Source organism: Geotrypetes seraphini, chromosome 3 (genome assembly GCF_902459505.1).
Source record: "Geotrypetes seraphini chromosome 3, aGeoSer1.1, whole genome shotgun sequence".
Classification (NCBI taxonomy): domain Eukaryota; kingdom Metazoa; phylum Chordata; class Amphibia; order Gymnophiona; family Dermophiidae; genus Geotrypetes; species Geotrypetes seraphini.
Window position 1 is genome coordinate 67,987,348 of NC_047086.1, and position 19,500 is coordinate 68,006,847.

A 19,500-nucleotide genomic window follows, 5' to 3' on the forward strand; every position below is an offset into this window, starting at 1 on the left:
CAACATAGCACTGAGCACTTTGAATAAGAATAAACGTGAAGGTTAAAAAGATATATAATGGGGCTGGTGAGGAAGCCATAGCCACAAGTTTGAATGGTGACCATAGAAATGTATGACACCTAATGGCTAGTTTGAGGCCCTATAAAAAATTAATAAAAAATAAACAAAAAGTTTAAGAACAAATGATAAATGACATTGGCATAGTTTTAGACTAGAAATACATTAATGGCATTGTAACTGTGAGCGCTTGAGTTCCATTATGAAATCCTTTTATTATAAAGGTTTATGGAAAATTTTTAAATGAGAAGTGTGACTCAAGCAACAGCCTATATATGGTGTTTAAGTGTGAGGCACAAGTTATATTTGAATATATTTTATAGTACACATGAGTACACAGGGGGTAATTCTATAAGTAGGTGCCTCCTTTTTGGTGCCCTGATGCTACACAGTGAGATCCTATTTTACAATGATATCTAGGCACCCAGATTCCTTTATATAATATTTGTGTAACCTATTATTGGCGCATCTTAAATTTGTTAGGTGCCATCGACTCTTCAAGTCTTAGTGACTTGATGAAATACATATCTAAAATGAAATCAGTTTTGTGCTAACCCGGAAAGGTCTTCCAGCGTCATCCCCATGGTCGTTTTCAATGTGTCCACTGTTCTAATCCCTTTTCCAACTTCTTTTTCTCATATCAATCAAACTGTTATAGAGATTCTGTTGGCTATTGAATCTTGGATGGTAGAATTCAAATTAAAAATTAATACAGATAAGACTACATTTTTCTTTGCATCTCTGAATTTGAAGGTAGATGCTACATCCATCATTTTAAATGCTAAAACTCACATTATCCAACCAACCATAAAGATACTTAGAGTAATCCTGGATCAAAATCTTACTATGAAAAATAAGGTTGAATCAATGGTCCAAAAAGGTTTCTACGTATTGTGGAAACTAAAAACCATTAGAGCATATTTCGACATAAATTCCTTTTGATTGTTAGTACAATCACTAGTTCTTAGCCAACTCAATTATTGCAATATTGTGCACCTTGCTGCAGCCCAACAAAATCTTCAAAGATTGCAGAACACAGCAGTTAGTTTGATTTATGACTTGAAGAAGTATAATCATATTACCTTTTTCTATCGTCAATTGCATTGGTTGCTGGTCAAGGCGCAAATTAAGTTTAAGTTTGGATGTAGTTTGGATGTGTTGGATGCATGGGATGGGTTATTCTCATTTCCATCTGTTAAGGGTTGTAAATTCAAAAAATTACAGGAGCATCTGTTGTCTTTTCAAGCGACTTTATGGGCTAAGGATCTGAATTACTTATTTACATCTTCTAACTCTTACAGTTTCGACGTGCTTTAAAAATGCATCTTTTTTTGAATCTTTTGGAAGTTAGATATGTTTTGCTGTATTCATTTGTATTCTTTATCTTTTGTGAACCGGCTAGAACGTAGCGGTATAGAAGTGAGTTTTATGTTATGTTATGTTCGCCTGGTTCCTTCGATCTTACCAAACCTGATGCCCTTCTCCAGTGATCTCTCTCATCTCATAGTGTGAACAAAATAAGACAGTCATAACTTCATCATTTGGGCTTCGAGTGACATATCTGGTTTGATCTCTTCAAGAATTTTTTTTATTTTTTTGTAATTCTTTATTTTCAATTTGAATACAAAGTGCAAAAAATTTTACAAACAAGTAATATATTAAACAGCACTTACAACCAATCAAATAATAATACAAAATATATTTCCGTCCCCCTCCCTCCCACCCTTCCTGGATATGTGTGAGAGTCAAGTAGGAATTAAGGGCTTATACAATTAATCAGATATAACAAATTCCGTTAAAGGACCCCATGTTGCTTTAAATATTTTATTATGTCCCAATATTTCCAAATTCATTTTTTCATATCTATAACATTGACACAAAGGCTCCTTTTACAAAGATGCGCTAGCGTTTTTAGTGCACACACCGGATTAGCGCGCGCTATAGCACACACTATCCAAAAAACTATGCCTGCTCAAGAGGAGGCACTAGCAGCTAGCGTGCACAGCATTTTAGCACGCGCTAAGCACGCACTAAAACCATTAGCGCGCCTTTGTAAAAGGAGCCCTAAGTTTCCCACCAAAAAGAAAAGTTTAGCCTGTCCCGGTTTTTCCAATTCCTAGTGACCATTTGCGTGGCAACCCCTGTCATAATTATAAGAAGTCTGCTTTTATACCTGTCTAATGGATTTTTAGTTTTCAACAATGTCCCACATATGACCACATCATAGGACAACAGAATCGATGTTTCCAATATCATATTAATTTGTCCCCATATTGATTTCCAAAAATTGAGTATCAAGGGACAATAAAACAACAAATGATCCAGTGTCCCTACTTCAAGATGACAATGCCAACATCTACTAGACTTTAAACTATCCAACTTTTACAAATGAATTGGGGTCCAAAAAATTATATGTAATGAAAAGAACCAGGTTTGTCTCATAGATGCTGATGCTGTACATCTCATCTTCCAAATCCAAATCCGTGGCCATTGAGTAGCAGAAATCTGCTGCTTTATCTCAATGCTCCAAATGTCTTTTAGGCTTGTTTTTTGGTTTTTATTCAAATATTCAGATAGTAATTTGTACCACTTGGTGGCCTGGTGCCCTTGCAAGTCTGTCTGGAGACACAGGCTCAGCAAACTATACTGATTTTTTTTTAATTTCGCCAATCGGGGAACCCATTCTGAATGGCCTGTTTCAACTGCAACCATTTATAAGCTTGAGACTTTGATATGCCGAATAATTGATGCAGTTGTAGTAAATTTACCATTTTCCCATTCTGAAACACATCATCTAAAGTTCGTTTGCCTGCCTGCAACCAATGTTTCCAAAGGATTTTAGACTCGCTGATTTGTATCTTGGAGTTTAACCATAGAGATTGACATGTGGATTGTTGTATTGGAGTAGATGTTAAATTATTAATACATTTTAATCTATTCCAGGTGAAAAGAAGAATACTATTGTCCTTATATATTCTAGGCAGCTTGATACTCAAAATATGGTTAAGACGTAATGGGGACATGAAATGACTCTCTAATATCAGCCAGTCTGGTAGATTATCCATGAGTTCAGGAAAGATCCAATACATACCCTGATGCAAAATGAAGGCTTGATGATACCTATAAAAATTTTGAAAATTCCCCCCCCCACAATCCCCTGCCGATTGTGATTTTTGCAAAGATACTAAGGCAATTCTAGAAGTTTTACCAAACCAAAGGAATTTTATAAGAATCCCATTCAGTTTTTTTTATAAAAGGACCCTTGGAAATAAACTGGCAACATACTCATTTGGTAGCAAATTATAGGCGAAATCATCATTTTGATGGTTTGTACTCTCCCCTACCAAGAAAGAGGTAATGGGTTCCAATGCTCATACATTTCTTTGACTTTCAATAATAAGGATTTTTCATTTACTGTCATTGTATCTTCCAATGATTTTTGAATCATGATACCCAAATATTTTATACCCTCTTCCTTCCAAAGGAATGGGAATGGGTCAAATAAACCTTTCACATAATGCACATTTAATGGAAGAACCTCTGATTTGCTCTAATTTATTTTGTAACCAGAAAATTTGCCAAATCAATCGATCAATCAATTCCAGTAAATGCGATTTGGTAGATTTAGGATTCTTCAAATGAAGCAAAATATCATTTGCATAAGCAGAGATCTTATATTCCCAACCTGCATAAAGAATCCCCTGTATCTCCTTTGCCTGCTGTATAGCCAACAACAAGGGTTCCAGAACAATGTCAAAAAGCAAAAGAGACAAGGGAAACCCTTGTCTAACTCCCCTCTCCAGACAAAAACGCTCAGAGAATGTATTATTAATATATAATCTGGCAGAAGGGGAACTATACAAGGTTTGGATCATTTGAATAAATCCAGATCCTATTCCAAACCAATCCAATGCTTGATACATGAAAGTTCATTCTACACGATCAAAGGCCTTCTCTGCATCCAAAGAGACAGAAAAAGCTGGATCCTCTATTGTTTTTGCTAAATTGAGCATATGAAGTGCCAATTTGGTATTGTTTGTAGAATGTCTTTGAGCAACGAAACCCATTTCATACAATCCAATCATATAAGGGAGAGCCTTGGCTAATCTTAAAGCCAATAATTTAGCCAGGATTTTCCCATCCACATTAATTAAAGAAATAGGTCTGTAGTTTGAAACCAACATGGGATCTCTGTTTGGCTTTGGCAAAACAATGATTAATGCTTCCGCCATAGTACCTGATATACAACCCTTAATCAGTTGTGATTGATATAAATTTAAAAGATGAGATAATAGTATATTTGGAAAAGATTTAAAAAACTCCACAGTGAATCCATCACTACCTGGAGCGGATCCAACTCTGAGAGACCTCAGATATGATATAGGCGCTTCAAGATTTCCTTTTATATACTCTGGAACTTTTGGCCCATTAAGTTTAAAAATTCTCTTCCTTCAATTTCTTTATTTGAATAAAGCTCAGAAGAATATAAAGCTTTATAATCCAAAAATTGTTTTAAAACATCTCCAATGTGGGTATGAATTTTTTACCTTTCTCATCTTTAATGGCCACAATCTCTACTTTTCTTTTTTTAGCCTTAAGATAGCCAATAATCTTCCCGCTTTATTTGAGTTTCCATAATACAGAGCCTGCTGAGAAAACAAATCTTTCCTAGCCAATTGTGAGGAAATCTCATTATAATTATATTTAGCTTTCATCAAGGCATTCAAAGTATCTTGTTCCCATTTCAAGGCCAATTGTGACTCTAAAATCAAAATAGTTTGTTCCAAATTGGAAAATTCTAATTTTAGCAGTTTCCTAATATGCACCGAATATGAAATTATTTGCCCTCTCATTGTAGCTTTGAAAACATCCCATATAGTTTCCAAAGAGATTTCGTCTGAGGTGTTGAGTTGAAAATACTCATTAATTTTTATTTGAATTTCCTCAAGAAAGTTTGAGTCCACAAGCAGAGTATTATTAAACCTCCAAACAGGTCTATTAGAATCTTCTTCAGTAAAATGGTATTACATCCAAATTCCAGCATGATCCGATACAATAATCGGATCTATGCTGGCTTTTGTAACCTGTTGAATTAAATAATCTGAAACAAAAAAATAATCAATTCTTGAAAATGATTTATGAACATGGGAACAAAATGAAAATTCACGAGCATTAAAATGAAAAATTTGCCAGATATCCTTTAATCCACATGTATAAGCAAGAATGTCCAATCTTAATGATTTTAATTGCTTACTAGGTTGTTTATCCATTATGGGATCCATGACAGCATTGAAGTCTCCAGCAATGACTAAATTTGTCATAGCCAGTGACAGAATTAACTGTTGTAGTTTTTAAAGAAATGAGCCAGATTCGAGTTAGGGGCATGAATATTAAGAAGCATCAGAGTATCATTTCCTGAAGTCATATCAGTCTTGCGCGTGGGATCTGCCCGGAAGTTATCAAATGTAGCAGAAAACATCCTATTGACCAGGATAGCCACACCTGCCTTCATCCATATTGCAGGTGCAAAAAAACCAATGTTTTATCCACCCCCCTTCCAATTTAGCAGCTTCACATGCCAATAAATATGTCTCCTGTATGAAGTAAATATCGGCCTGTTGCTGCTTCCAGAATTGATTTGTTAGTTCTTCTGGCGGTCCGTGGAATGCATAAAATCCTTCTCTGGTACCAAAGCTCAAATGAGTCAATCTTCTTTCTCTCTTGTTTCCATAGTGTCCAATTTTCACATCCATAATTGACAACTGAGACCACTGAGAAAATGAGTGCGTGAACAACTCTGATCTTCTTAAATTTAGACAAGTGCAGTTACACTCACCATTGAAAATATTGAAGACAGATAAAGAGAATATGGCCTATCCAATCTGCCTATGCATGCTATCTACTACCCCTTCCTCTCCCCTATAGATCCTATGTGCTTATCCCAAGCTTCATTGAATTCTGATACCGCTTTTGTTTCTACCACATCGGCAGACAGTAACCAATTAGTACATAAATACTGTGAGAGCCCTTAAGGCCAAATTCTATAAATGGTGCCTATGCATGCCTATATTCTAGGTGCTTCGCCATGTGGTTGTCAATCAACTGCTAGGCATAGGTTTACCATATTTCACCCGGATGCATGGCCCCACCCTTTTCCACCCCAGCCCCACCTTGTTCTGCCTCCAACCCGCCCCATTCCGCCTCCAGCTCTGCCCTGTTCTGCTTCCAGTCCCACCCCCTAAAAGCCTTGTCTCTTTTTTCTCAAAATCCAGGTCGTGTCTGGAGGGCCTCCAGCATGTGCAGATAGTATGACATCATCTGTGCATGCATGCTTGTTGAAGGCCCTCCAGACACGGCTGGAGTTCAGAGCTTTCTAGCTTCGTTGCTATTTTACAACAGGCAGTGAAGTTGGATAATTATCACTCATTTCCCTGACGAAGCTTTGGCGAAACAGGTGTCCTTTTGGAAATTGTGGTGAAGAATGGTGCAAGCAGTAGTTATTGAATAGCTGCATCGCACATTGCTTTTGCTCCACTTTGCGGGTTTTCCTGCTTCTACAGCCCAGTACTATGAAGACATCTGTTTCCAGATATGTGTGATAATGCTTTCGTATCCATATTTATGCAATTGCTAATTATTTGCATGTCAAATTGGTGTTTGAAGTATTTTCACTAGCTTTTGAAGGTGTCTCCCTGCCTCAAAAAGAGTATTGAAGCAGGTATGTCTATGTGGGTGTGGAACTTAGATTGTACCCCTATTAGACACTGAGGTCTTTTCTCCAAATTTTTTGGTATATTGTAGATGACACTCAGGGACATTTTGTGCAGTGCTGGGAGTATTTTTGGATGTTTTTTTGTTTACAAATCCACACACTAGTCATAGTGCAGACTACTTTTTAGTGCAGCTTAGTAAAAGAACCTCTATGCATTTTGACCTGGATCTCTATAGGGTGCCAATATCGGTGGCCATTTAAAAAGCAGCAGCTGATCGCATGTCAATCAAGTGACAGCACCCTATATAAAATCGCACCGGCCTACATTTCCAGTGCCTATCTTTGTCGTGAATGACACCTACATTGGTGCTTTAGGCCGCCTAACACCATTCCGGCATTAGCCATGCCAATAGTGGTATTAGGCAGCCTACAGTGCCTACATAGGCGCAATTCCAGCGCCAATGTTTTAGGCTCTGGTAGACACATTGAAATTGAATTAAAATCATTTGAATTTGAATTAAAATCTTTAACTGAGTTTGGGCACATAATTGCACCTAAAAAACTGGCAGTGGTTAGGGAATCTGAGTCTTTGTATTTAATATTATGGGGCTGTATTAAGCTCTAACGTGGACTTAACACAGGAGGTCTCGGTTTCTCCCACCGAGACCTCCGAGACGCTTTCCCCATTCGTAAGTACTCCCAAGTCTCTTTCCTGAGGGGTCTCTCTGAGTACTGCACCGGACATCCTGTATTCATGTATAAGATTCTTGTTACCGACATGCATCACCTTACACTTATCCACGTTAAACCTCATTTGCCATGTCTCAGCCCATTTCTCAAGTGTGTTTATGTCACATTGCAGGTCTTCGCAGTCCTTCTGTGTCTTCACTACTCTGAATAACTTCGTATTGTCTGGAAATTTAATCATCTTGCTCGTCGTTCCAATTTCATGAAACATCTGTGTTAGTTTTGTCAACTGCTTACACCCTGGCAGTTTTGGTGCCACTAGGTGCGGTTGTCAATCAACTGCTAGGCAGAAGAAAACAACAAAGGTGACTTAATGGTGTTCAATCTCGTTTATTGAATAGAAAGACTCGACACGATCGTGTTTCGGCCCTTGATGGGCCTGCCTCAGGAGTCTGAACTTATGCCGAGATGATATTAGTAAAAATGTTCAGTCTTCAAGACTTATTTCTGTATTACATTATGCGTATGCTGAATAATTAAAGAAAAAAACAGCATCCAGAAAGCATTAGAAGGGCTGATAAAACCATAAAGTTGAGCACTTCATACAAAACACACAGTTCATAAACACACAGGAGGGAAGTTAGGCTGATAAAATTATGATTTCAGAACACAACCTGAGGAAAATTAAATAGACTGGCACTTCACAAACTTTGGCTAAGCCTCCTTCAAAGAGTGGAAGAACTCAAGATAAGTGTTTCACTTTTAATACAGTAAATGTTTTTTTTGATGCTCTGGATATTTTGGGAACTGAAGTTTAGCAATTGCTTTTTCAAATGATAGCAAGGAGACACTTATTTTGAGAAATGTAGCTTCGGTGGGATGCCCTCTAAAGAAAATTTGGTGGAGTTTTTTCGGCCTAGTTGCTTTTATTTCTACTTGTTGTTTTAAATAATATTGAATTGGCAGTTGAGGTCTGGAAACCAATGATTGGTCTAGCTCAGACATGGGCAATTTCGGTCCTCGAGGACCGGAATCCAATCAGATTTTCAGGATTTCCCAATGAATATGCATGAGATCTATTTGCATGCACTGCTTTCAATGCATATTCATTGGGGAAATCCTGAAAACTCGATTGGATTCCGACCCTTGAAGACTGGAGTTGCCCATGTCTGGTCTAACTGTGGCCCCAGGAAAGGAATAAATTGACTCTGTGTGGTGCGTTTAGCACTTCGGTTCCATTCCATCCCACTCTGCCATTACAAATTTAAGTTCAGAGAATTCCAATACTGAGAAGTGGTAATAGGGGAGTGGGTAAAATGAGGATCCCACAGACCCCATGGATTCCATGGATCAAAAGCGCACAGCCTTATAAAGAGCCATGGTGTGGGGTCCTCAGGGATCCTCATTTTAACTCCTGTGGACTTCACGGATCCTGCTCACCTCTGCAGGCCCCATGGATTCTCATCTTTACCCTGTCCTGCAGACACAGCTAGCATACTGCTGGATCCGTGGAGTCAGTGGGAGAGGATCCATGGGGTCTGCGGGGTAAGCAGGATCTGTGAGGTTCGTGAGAGTTAAAATAACAACCACTGCGGACCCCTCATTTAAAATAAATCACTTTTTATTTAAACAGCTTGAGGACTGTGGCAATATTAAGCAACTCCTAAAGTGAGAGAGAGATTTTCTTCAACAGATGCAGACAAATTTATAGCACCTTTCAAACACAAATTCAGATTGTACTACTAATACATAATGTTAGGCCATAGAGACTACACTCCTCTTATGGACGAGGCTCTGTTTTGACGGAAACTCTGCAAAGGTGCCATTTCTGTGCCAAGCATCCCCAATACAGAGCAAGGTTCTTCACTCTGTACAGTTATACAGTTATTTTATTTGATATACTGCCAATATTAACAAAAAAAGTCAAATCAAAGCAGTTAACAATAGATAAAAATCAAAAGGAAATAATTTTTAAAAACCACCACAACAGGGAAATGTATACTGTACAATTAATAATACTAGTCACAAAATGGCAATCAAGAGCAGGAAAGGTTTACAATATCAAGAGGTAAGAACAAATAAGGTACAAACAAGAGGAAGGAGTAATTATAATCACATTTAACACCCCCAATCATTTTGAAGTTTAGTTTCTCACTATTAGGAATGGGCTTCTGACCCTCAGCATGCATTGTATGCAGCCAGGTTTGCCCAAGAACTTGCAGATTTGTATCTGTGATTGCCAGTAACTTGATTTGAGAACCTGCAGTTCACTTTCTGAGGTTTAGTCTGGTAAGAGAAGAAGTCAAAGCTCCTTTCTCCACAGGGAGTGGTTAAAACGAGGATCCCTGCCAACCCCACACCACAGCCGCTTTCTTTTAAAGGCCGTGCACTTTAGATCCGCAGGATCCTGGTTTTACCCATGCCCTGGTATTAGTGAGATTATTTGTGTGTACATTTTAGAGTTTTCTGATCCCATTTCTTCGAATGGACGTGTAAGACTGAGAGACTATCACAAATATATGAGGGTAACATGAAAAGTAATGCCTCCCTCAATAGATGGCAGCACTGACATGCTACACGTGTTCACCTGTTCTTTGAAATCTCTCCTTTCATCTCAGTTGGTGAAAAATGTCTGTGTGCAGAGGCTGTTTTGCTATTGCTTATGAGACTCATCCTCACAATTGCCTCTGTGGTGTTTCATGCTGTATGAGATCTAGAATTGTTATGCTGCAACATAATGTCCTTCTTGTACTTTCAACCTCTTTGCAATCATTCTTTCAAAGTTTCAGATTTGCAATATTTTATTTCTTTCTTTATTCAATTTTCTATAGCACCGAATCGCAAACTGTGTGCCACAGCGAGATTGCAAGTGTGCTGTGAGGTGCCGGCCGACTGCATACAGAAAGAGGGAATCCTATAGACAGTTAGTCAGCACCGGTGCCTCTCCTCCTCCCTGGCATTCTCCTTCTCTCCATGCCTCTCCAGTTCAGCACCCTCCTTCCCTCCCCCCTCCCCCCGCTGGCGGTTCAGGCCTGTCTGCAGGGGTTTTCACGCATAAGCAGATGCCGGCATGATGTCATCTCGTTGACATCTGTGCACTTCCAGGTGCCCGCCAGTCACGGCTCGCTGTTTAGTGTACCGAGGCTCCGGATAGAGAGCTCAGAATGGTTTACATAATTTTATTCAGCTACTCAAGCATTTTTGCCTTTGAGTGACCCTCCAAATTGTATTTTATAAATGTGGCAATCTTTCTAGAGTGAGACTCATCTGTTGCTGTCATAGGTCAGCCCAGTGGCGTAGTAAGAGGGGTGGGCGGTCCACTCCGGGTGCCATCTAGGTGAGGGCGCAGGGCTCTTCTGCTTGGAAAAGAGATGGTTGAGGGGAGATATGATTGAAGTCTATAAAATTCTGAGTGGAGTAGAACGGGTACAAATGGATTGATTTTTCACTCCATCAAAAATTACAAAGACTAGGGGATACTCGATGAAGTTACAGGGAAGTGCTCTTAAAACCAATAGGAGGAAAAAAAATTTTCACTCAGAGAATAGTTAAGCTCTGGAACGCATTGCCAGAGGATGTGGTAAGAATGGATAGCATAGCTGGTTTTAAAAAAGGTTTGGATAAGTTCCTGGAGGAAAAGTCCATAGTCTGTTATTGAGAAAGACATGGGGGAAGCCACTGCTTGTCCTGTATTGGTAGCATGGAATATTGCTACACCTTGGGTTTTGGCCAGGTACTAGTGACCTGGATTGGGCATCGTGAGAATGGGCTACTGGGCTTGATAGAACATTGGTCTGACCCAGTAAGGCTATTCTTATGTTCTCAGGTGAACACGTGTAGCATGTCAGTGCTGCCATCTATTGATGAATTATGGAGATGGAGGCATTACTTTTAATTTTACCATCATATATTTGTGATATTCCTCACCCATACTATTTAGAATATCAACAGCCACATGTTCATCCAGTCATTTATTCATTTATAGTAACTGTCATGTCATCTATAGTAATGTTCATGTTATCATTCATAGAAGTATACTCATAGACTATATTTAGAAGGGTAAAAAATAGTTGGGCATATTTTAAATATAAAAGCCAATGCCAGTAGTCAGGCAATTGAAGATCCAGACCAAGTTGGGAGTAGTATCCTGCAGCTAGTAGGCCTGTATTATATTTCCACAACAGTCATGCTGAGACTAATCAACTCAGTTCACTCTAAACAAAACTGAAAAGCGAAGAAATCTCCGTGACTATATCACCATTTAAGAAAAGCCACAAATTATACACAAGAGTTACCATATGGCTCCAGAAAAAGGAGGATGGATTAAGACATCTGGGTTTTACTTCCATTGAAAGCAATGGAAATAAAGGCTGGATTTCTCAATCCATCCTCCTTTTTTCTGGAGCCATATGGTAACCCTACATTCATGATTTTAAATTAACATAATGCCAGTGACATAGGAGACTATTTGATTTCAGCCATGGAGCACAATGTATTCACTCTGAAAATCCATTCTTTTGCTGTTTTCCACAAACCCCTTAAACTTTAATCTATCCCCATGCTCCGCTGTGCATAGCAGAAGGAAGAGAGGCATAAGCTTTAAAATGGTATGGGAGTAATTCAACAACTGAGTGCCTATAAGATTGGAGGTATGGGAGGGGGTTCCAACAGACCACCATGGCAATTTATGACTGGGGGGGAGGGCCACACCAAGTGGACCACTGGACCATCAGGGCATTTTTTTTAAGGTTAGGGGGAAAGGGAGGGCCAGGTATGGGTAGTGGGTGGGTGCAGGTTTTTTAATGTCAACTTTCCTGTCAGTTCCTGAGCCGGTCACCACTCAGGCAATGACAGGAAAGTTGACATTTTGTATTAAACATAAGAACATAAGCAATGCCTCCGCTGGGTCAGACCTGAGGTCCATTGCACCCAGCAGCCCGCTTACGCGGCGGCCCAACAGGTCCAGGACCTGTGTAGTAATCCTTTATCTATACCCTTCTATCCCCTTTACCAGCAGGAAATTGTCCAATCCTTTCTTAAACCCCCAGTACCGTTCTCTGCCCTATTACGTCCTCTTGAAGCACATTCCAGGTGTCCACCACACATTGGGTAAAGAAGAACTTCCTAGCATTTGTTTTGAATCTGTCCCCTTTCAACTTTTCCGAATGCCGTCTTGTTCTTTTATTTTTTGAAAGTTTGAAGAATCTGTCCCTCTCTACTCTCTCTATGCCCTTCATGATCTTGTAAGTCTCTATCATATCCCCTCTAAGTCTCCTCTTCTCCAGGGAAAAGAGACCCAGTTTCTCCAATCTCTCAGCGTATGAAAGGTTTTCCATCCCTTTTATCAGACGTGTCGCTCTCCTCTGAACCCTCTCGAGCAACGCCATATCCTTCTTAAGGTATGGTGACCAATATTGGACGCAGTACTCCAGATGCGGACGCACCATCGCCCGATACAACGGCAGGATAACTTCCTTCGTTCTGGTAGTAATACCCTTCTTGATTATACCTAGCATTCTATTCGCTCTCTTAGCAACCGCTGCACACTGTGCCGTCGGCTTCATTGTCATGTCCACCATTACTCCAAGTCCCTTTCTTGGGTACTCTCATTCAGTAACATCCCTCCCATCATATAGTTGTACCTCGTGTTTCTGCTTCCCACATGCAATACTTTACATTTCTCAATGTTGAACTTCATCTGCCATCTCGTCGCCCATTCCCCTAGTTTGTTCAAGTCCCTTTGCAATTCTTCGCAGTCCTCCTTAGTCCGAGTTTTGTGTCGTCCGCAAATTCTATTATCTCACACTTCGTCCCTGTTTCTAGATCATTTATGAATATATTAAATAGCAGCGGCCCGAGCACCGAGCCCTGCGGAACACCACTCATGACCCTCCTCCAGTCCGAGTAGTGGTCCTTCACTCCTACCCTCTGTTTCCTACCCGCCAACCAGTTTCTGATCCATCTATGTACTTCTCCGTCCATTCCATGGTTCTTCAGTTTCCGGAGTAGACGTTCATGAGGCACCTTGTCAAAGGCTTTTTAGAAATCTAGGTATATGATGTCTATGGGGTCTCCTCTGTCCATCCATTTGTTAATTCCTTCGAAGAAGTGCAATAAGTTAGTTAGGCACGATCTCCCCCTGCAGAAACCATGTTGACTGGTTATCAGAAGTTCGTTTCTTTCAAAATGTTCATCGATGTTTTCTTTTATCAGTGCTTCTGCCATTTTCCCCGGAACCGAGGTCAGACTCACCAGTCTGTAGTTTCCCGAGTCACCTCTTGAGCAGCATAGTAGTACCGCAATTTTAATTCTGCATTAATTTGCGCACTCATTTCTTTGAGCATACTGTGGTAGTTTTTCCACACTAATTTTGTGGCAGAGTGTCACTCTACTGCAAACCTTTGAGCATCGGCTCTTTGATTAGTTAACAAGAACGTTGTTCCCAGAAACTGAAGAGTTGATGGGAGGTTCAGTGGATCCCGGATAATGAGATCCATTTGAGCTGATCTGTTCATAAGGACTTGGGTAGGTGATGTGAAATATTTCAGAACAGATCCAAGGAACTTGAATGTGTATGAATTAATATAAAAGTTACACATGTTGAAACTGCTTCTGGCTAAGCCTGCATTTATTTATTTAATGAGCCTGTATATGTTAAAACTGGTATACATATGTATACAAGTACAACCTGTTGGATGTAAGAAACTGTTTGAAATAAAACCAAGCTTTGAACCTTGAAAAGAAAATGTAATTATCCAAAGTAGCAGCTTTGAACCAGACATTTCATACTCGCATTTCATACCTAGACTATGGCACATCATTCCCTTTTCCATCAAGATGCAAGAGGGGCTATGGAACTTCAGGAGGGCCATGAAAACTTTCTTCTTTATGAACCCAGCAACTTAAGGTCCCACAACTAAAGGAACTTCAGTAGCTCCACTAACTAACCTACTAAAACTCAAATGCTGTTCTTAGGGTAATCCAAATGTACCATGTTCCATGTACCAACTACTGTAAACCAGATGTGTGTCTTGAGCGACCTGAATAGGTCATGTCTGTCCTGACCTATACTGTATATATACTCCTGTAACCCGTTCTGGGCTCCTTTGGGAGGACGGGCTAAAGAAATGAATAAATAAACAAAATAACCCAATATTAGCTTATGAGAAACTAGAAAGTTCATGTTCACACTAGTATAAACATAGAAACACGATGACAGATAAAAGCCAAATGGCCCATCTAGTTTAGTATTGGTATGGGCAGTACAGCACCAATAATCTTCATCTATATTTCCAATTAGGAAGTTTTTGGAATCTTTGCTTCAAGTTTTTGTGTGCCAAAAAACAGTATTCATCAATGAAATGTCTAAGGGCCAGCGGCAGCCCTTGGAGACCTCTCAGACAGCCCCTATCATCATTCTGTTTGTTCTTCACTATCCTCTGCCTCTCATAAGAACATAAGAGTTGCCATACTGGGACAGACCGAAATGTCTGTCAATCCCAGTATTCTGTTTCCAACATATTTTATGCTGCTTTTCCTAGTAATAAGCAATGGATTTTCCCATCATAATAATGGCTTCTTCTCAAGCTCGTGACAGAAAGCAAGAAGCGGATGGGGGAAGAGCCAAGTGCTTAAAGGACAAACCAATAGAGAATGCATTTGGAAATGCCCATCTCCTTAAGGATACCTTGAATGAAAAGTTTGTTGTGGCATGATAGATATAGATGTCACGGGCACACACTGGTCAACAGTGTCATGGCCCTCCCTAGGAAGATATTTGATAGCTCTCCTTCATCTTATTTCGATCCAAAGTCAGGGCAGGATTAACTAATAGGCCAAGTGGGCACGTGCCTAGGGCCTGAAATGGTCAAGGGGGCCCGATGAAGGAGGGCATCAACATTGTTTTTTCCAAACGGCGATGAACCCCTCCAGCATCGATTGGCAACGCAGGCCCCCCCGATCGGCAACATGGGCCCCCCAGTTGGCAACGCAGCCCCCCCAATTGACGGAAAGTAAGACAAGCAAGCAACGGAGGTAAGAAAGGCAATGGGAATTGTAATTGTGCAAGCGATGCTGCTTGCCCAAAGCTTCCCTCTGACGCAGCTTCCTGTTTCCGCCTGGGCGCATGGTGGGGCGGGGCGGGGCAGGGGGTCCAATGTACTTGTGTGCCTAGGGGCCCTCGATGAATTAATCCTGCCCTGTCCAAAGTGGCCCCAACTTAAAAATTAGTAAAGACCACTTGCTTGAGATGATAACCTCAGCAATGCAATGAACTATAAAAGACCCTGTTAATCTGGATCTGGGGGACTCTCGCAGGGACCCTCAGCCCAGGAAGTTCAAAGATGTCAAGCAGCAGCCCAAAATGGAAGCACCTTTCTACATGATCAGCTAGGCTTTCAGAAAGGAGAGGTCCCTTCAGTTAGCTTAGCCTAACAGAGTAGGGACTGGAAAGGATCTTTGAGAGTGTAAAGTGGAGTATCAATTGTGAATCAGCAGACATCTAAGGAATTCATCCAACTGTTCTCTCCTTGTTCAAACTCTATTCTTTGGTGAACTGAGAAAACTGACTTGATAGATTGTTTGTTTGTTTTTCTTAAAATTTACCCCAAGGACTCCATTTATGACTAAATGTTTTTTTACTGTCACTTTGGAATGGCTATAGCAAGTGGAAAGTAGATTGCCACAGTCTAGAGTAAGGGTATTAAAATCATTGCAGACCACACTGACACTGACAATTTTAAAAGTGAGCCATGAGGCAGGAGTGAGAGGACTGTTCTCCAGCTATGAAGACCCCCACTGGACCTCCAGGTACTTCAGTATGCCCGGGGGGGCCTACCTGTACATGGCAGAATGGAGGAAGCATGGGCATTGTGAGATTGAGTTGCTATGAGAGGGTCACGCTACTGTCAGAAAAAAGCTCATGCTGGACCACCAGGTACTTAGGCAGGCCCTTGGGGAAGGAGACATAATGGGGTAGGGAAGGAGAACAGAGTCAGGGCCTGGTGAGGGGGGTGCCTTGGCCTTGGGCTGGGGAGAGGGGAAAAGGCATTGTGGTGGTTGGGAGGGAGATTAAAGGGTCAAGGCAGGGGGGGAAAAAGGGAGTGAGAGAGAGTGCTGAACCCATGTAGGAGGGCAGGAAGGAAGGGAGGGAGGAAGAGGGGAGTCAGGAGAGGAAGGGATTGAGAGGTACTGGACTTGTGTGGGGAGGCAGGGAAGCAAGGGAGAAAAAGGTACTGGCCTATTGGGGGACAGGGGAGGAAGGGGGTGAGAGGTATCATACCTTGTGGGGAGGGTAGTGGGAGCAAGGGAGTCGTTGCTGCCAAACCTATGCAGGGGTAGGAATGGAGTGAGAGGTGCTGGACCTGAGCAGGGGGAGGGAGTGAGAGGCACTAGACTAGGGCGGGGAGCAGGGGGAGAAAGGAAGTGAGAGGTTCTAGACCTGTGGGAGGCAAGGGGAGGAAGGGGTAAGAGGTGTCGGACCTGTGGGGGGGGGGGGGCAGGGAGAAAAGGGAGTGAGTGAGAGCTAATGAACCTGTGGGGAGGCAGGGGAAGGAAGGGAGTGAGAAGTGCCAAACCTGTAGGGTGGCATGGGGAAGAAAGAAGGGCATGAGAGGTGCTGGATCCATGGGAGGAGGGGAAGGAGTGGGGGAAGGGAAGGACGGAGGGAGTGATGAGATGTAGAGAGACCTACAAGGAGTTGGAGGGGAGAAAGAAGCTAGACCTTGGAGAGGGAAGAAAAAGTGAGAGATCTGGAATATAGACAAGGGGAAGAGAAAGTGAGAGAACTTGGACCTGGGAAGGGGGAGCAGAGGGAAGAAACAGAGGAGAAACCTGCAGAAGAGGTTAAGCAGAGAGAGAGAGAGAGAGAGTCTGGACCAGTGGCTTTAGGAAGAGAAAGATGCTGGATCATGGGAGTTGAGAGGATTAATGGAGAGGTGTCAAATCCCCAAGAGGAGAGAGAGAATGATGGGAAGGTGCCAGACTCATGCATGGGTAAAGGGAGTGATGGAGATGTGCCAGATCCGGAGGTGGTGTGGGCATGATGGAAAGGTGCCAGGCCTGTGCCTGGGGGTAGGAATAGGAGAAATGGAGAGGTGCCAGGTCCCTGTGGAGGTGTGAGGGGAACAATGCTGGACCTTGGGGGAGGGAAAAGAGAGTGAAAGACCTGGATTAAAGAAGAGGGGAAAAGAAGTAGAGAGATCTTGGACCCGGGGAAGGGAGAAACCGAGGGAAGAGAGAGAGAGGAGAGACCTGGAGCAAAGCAAGAAGGGGTTGGAGAAATCCATTGCTTAGTTCTAGAATAAGCAGCAACAAATCTGTTTTTTACACCACTCAGCACAAAATTTGCATATAAGTGCTACATAAAAGAAAGGAACAACAAACTTTTCCAACTGCCAATTTATATTAGCATACTTATGTTCAGGCTCAGCCTCCACTCTGCTCTTTGCTTTATTTGTGACTTAAGAAACAGCAGACTCTTAGCTGCATTATTCTATTTATAAAACACAGACTGATAAAGAATCATGATGAAGCTACAGGAAGAATTACAGGCATGGAACCTGATTATTAAAGATACTTGTACTAGATATAAGCTTCAGAAAGTCTCCCTCATGTTCTTACAATATGATTAAACACATTCCCCCCTCCCCCCCCCTTTTTTTTTTTTTTTTACAAAGCCATGCTAACGGCTGCCACAACGGTAACTGTCCTGAAGCCCATAGGGATTTAAAGGGCTTCAGGGCTTTTGCTGCGCGGCTTTGTAAAAGAGGGGGAATATTTAACACCGAATTACATATTGTTACGAATGGTATCTAAGAAAATTACTGAACAATAAAATCATTAAAAAAACAAAGTTATTGACTAAAGAATCCAATTCTCTACTTTATATACCAATTCATCCCTTGTACAAGGGCTCGACTCGGTTAATAAATTTTCTTAAGTACAACTGGAAATAAGATAACTTCTATCCTGCACTCATCTTGAAATAGAAGAACCAACCAGAGATTTTGGAAATAAATGTGTTTTTTTAACATTTTTTCGAAAGGTTGTTATTTGAGATAACCTAATCTCTGAAGGAAGCTCATTCCAAATTTTTGCAGATAAGAAAGCAAAAAGATTTGCAAAAATGGGATATAGTTTTGATTCAAGAAGTCATAAGATTAAAAATATGGGGCACATGAGAACAGGTAGACCAAATGAAGATGAATACGTTTATTGGAAAATGCTCCCAGGAGCAGCCCCTGTGCGGCTTCTTCAGCGGCATATAACTAATTGAAGTTAAAAACTGCTTTTGCCATCAAAAGTAACTGAAGCTGGTGTCCGGTGTATGCTTTTCAAACAAGAAGATGTCCAGCAAAAAGCTTTTACAGTCCTGGGTATGTTTTTGAGTGTCAAACAGCTGTAGTTGCTCTTGGTGGCAAAATCAGTTTTTAACCTGTTGTTTTGTGCTCCATGCTGGATTCCCTAGTGGACCGTCTACCGTGCTTCTTTCTCGCACCTGTAGGACTAAAAATATACAACACTGCTGGCCTTTCCAACCTACAGCAAAGGCTTTATTCTAACCTTTTAACAATCTCTACAATTACCAATATTATATCTTACTGTCAGTTTCTTCAAAAGCTTTGATGAGGTCCCTGCTTCATTCTTCCTTAATTCCATGACCTGCTGATAGGTCCGAGGTTGAAATCACTGAATTTGACTACATGTTATATCACGGCAGTTTCCAAGTTGGGCTGGTGCATTCTATCAGGCAGCCCAAGTGCTAACTCCAAGTTAGCTAGTGTTTCCATTTATAGATTCAGAAACTTACAAATAGAAACCCAGTGAAAGGGCAGGCAACTGGCTGCAGATAACAATAAAAGTTGTTTGGCATCAAGGCAAACAGTTCTATGTGAAATAAAAAATGTTATCTAAGGCTTGTTTTCTTTGTCACAAAGTAGTTTTTCCAGGACCACAGACTTTACATTTTGTCCTAACCCTTGCTCCTACAGCCCCCCCCCCCAAAAAAAAAAAATGTTTGCAACAACTACATATGTATATGTATG

The 19,500-nt window shown here is 41.1% G+C and overlaps 1 protein-coding gene across 4 annotated transcripts in view; it reads right to left on the reverse strand.

The window, feature by feature from the left end:
* The window catches only part of MLIP (muscular LMNA interacting protein), a 163,924-nt gene extending 144,713 nt beyond the window's left edge, over positions 1–19,211 (reverse strand). For 3 of the 4 annotated variants that reach the window (XM_033939978.1, XM_033939975.1, XM_033939974.1), the window contains exon 1: positions 19,058–19,211. In XM_033939978.1, the coding sequence (XP_033795869.1) occupies positions 19,058–19,114 (57 nt within the window). In that variant the 5' untranslated portion in view covers positions 19,115–19,211. The remainder of the gene's footprint in view (positions 1–19,057) is intronic. The other variant, XM_033939977.1, reaches the window with a different exon arrangement.
* Positions 19,212–19,500: the final 289 nt, after the last annotated feature.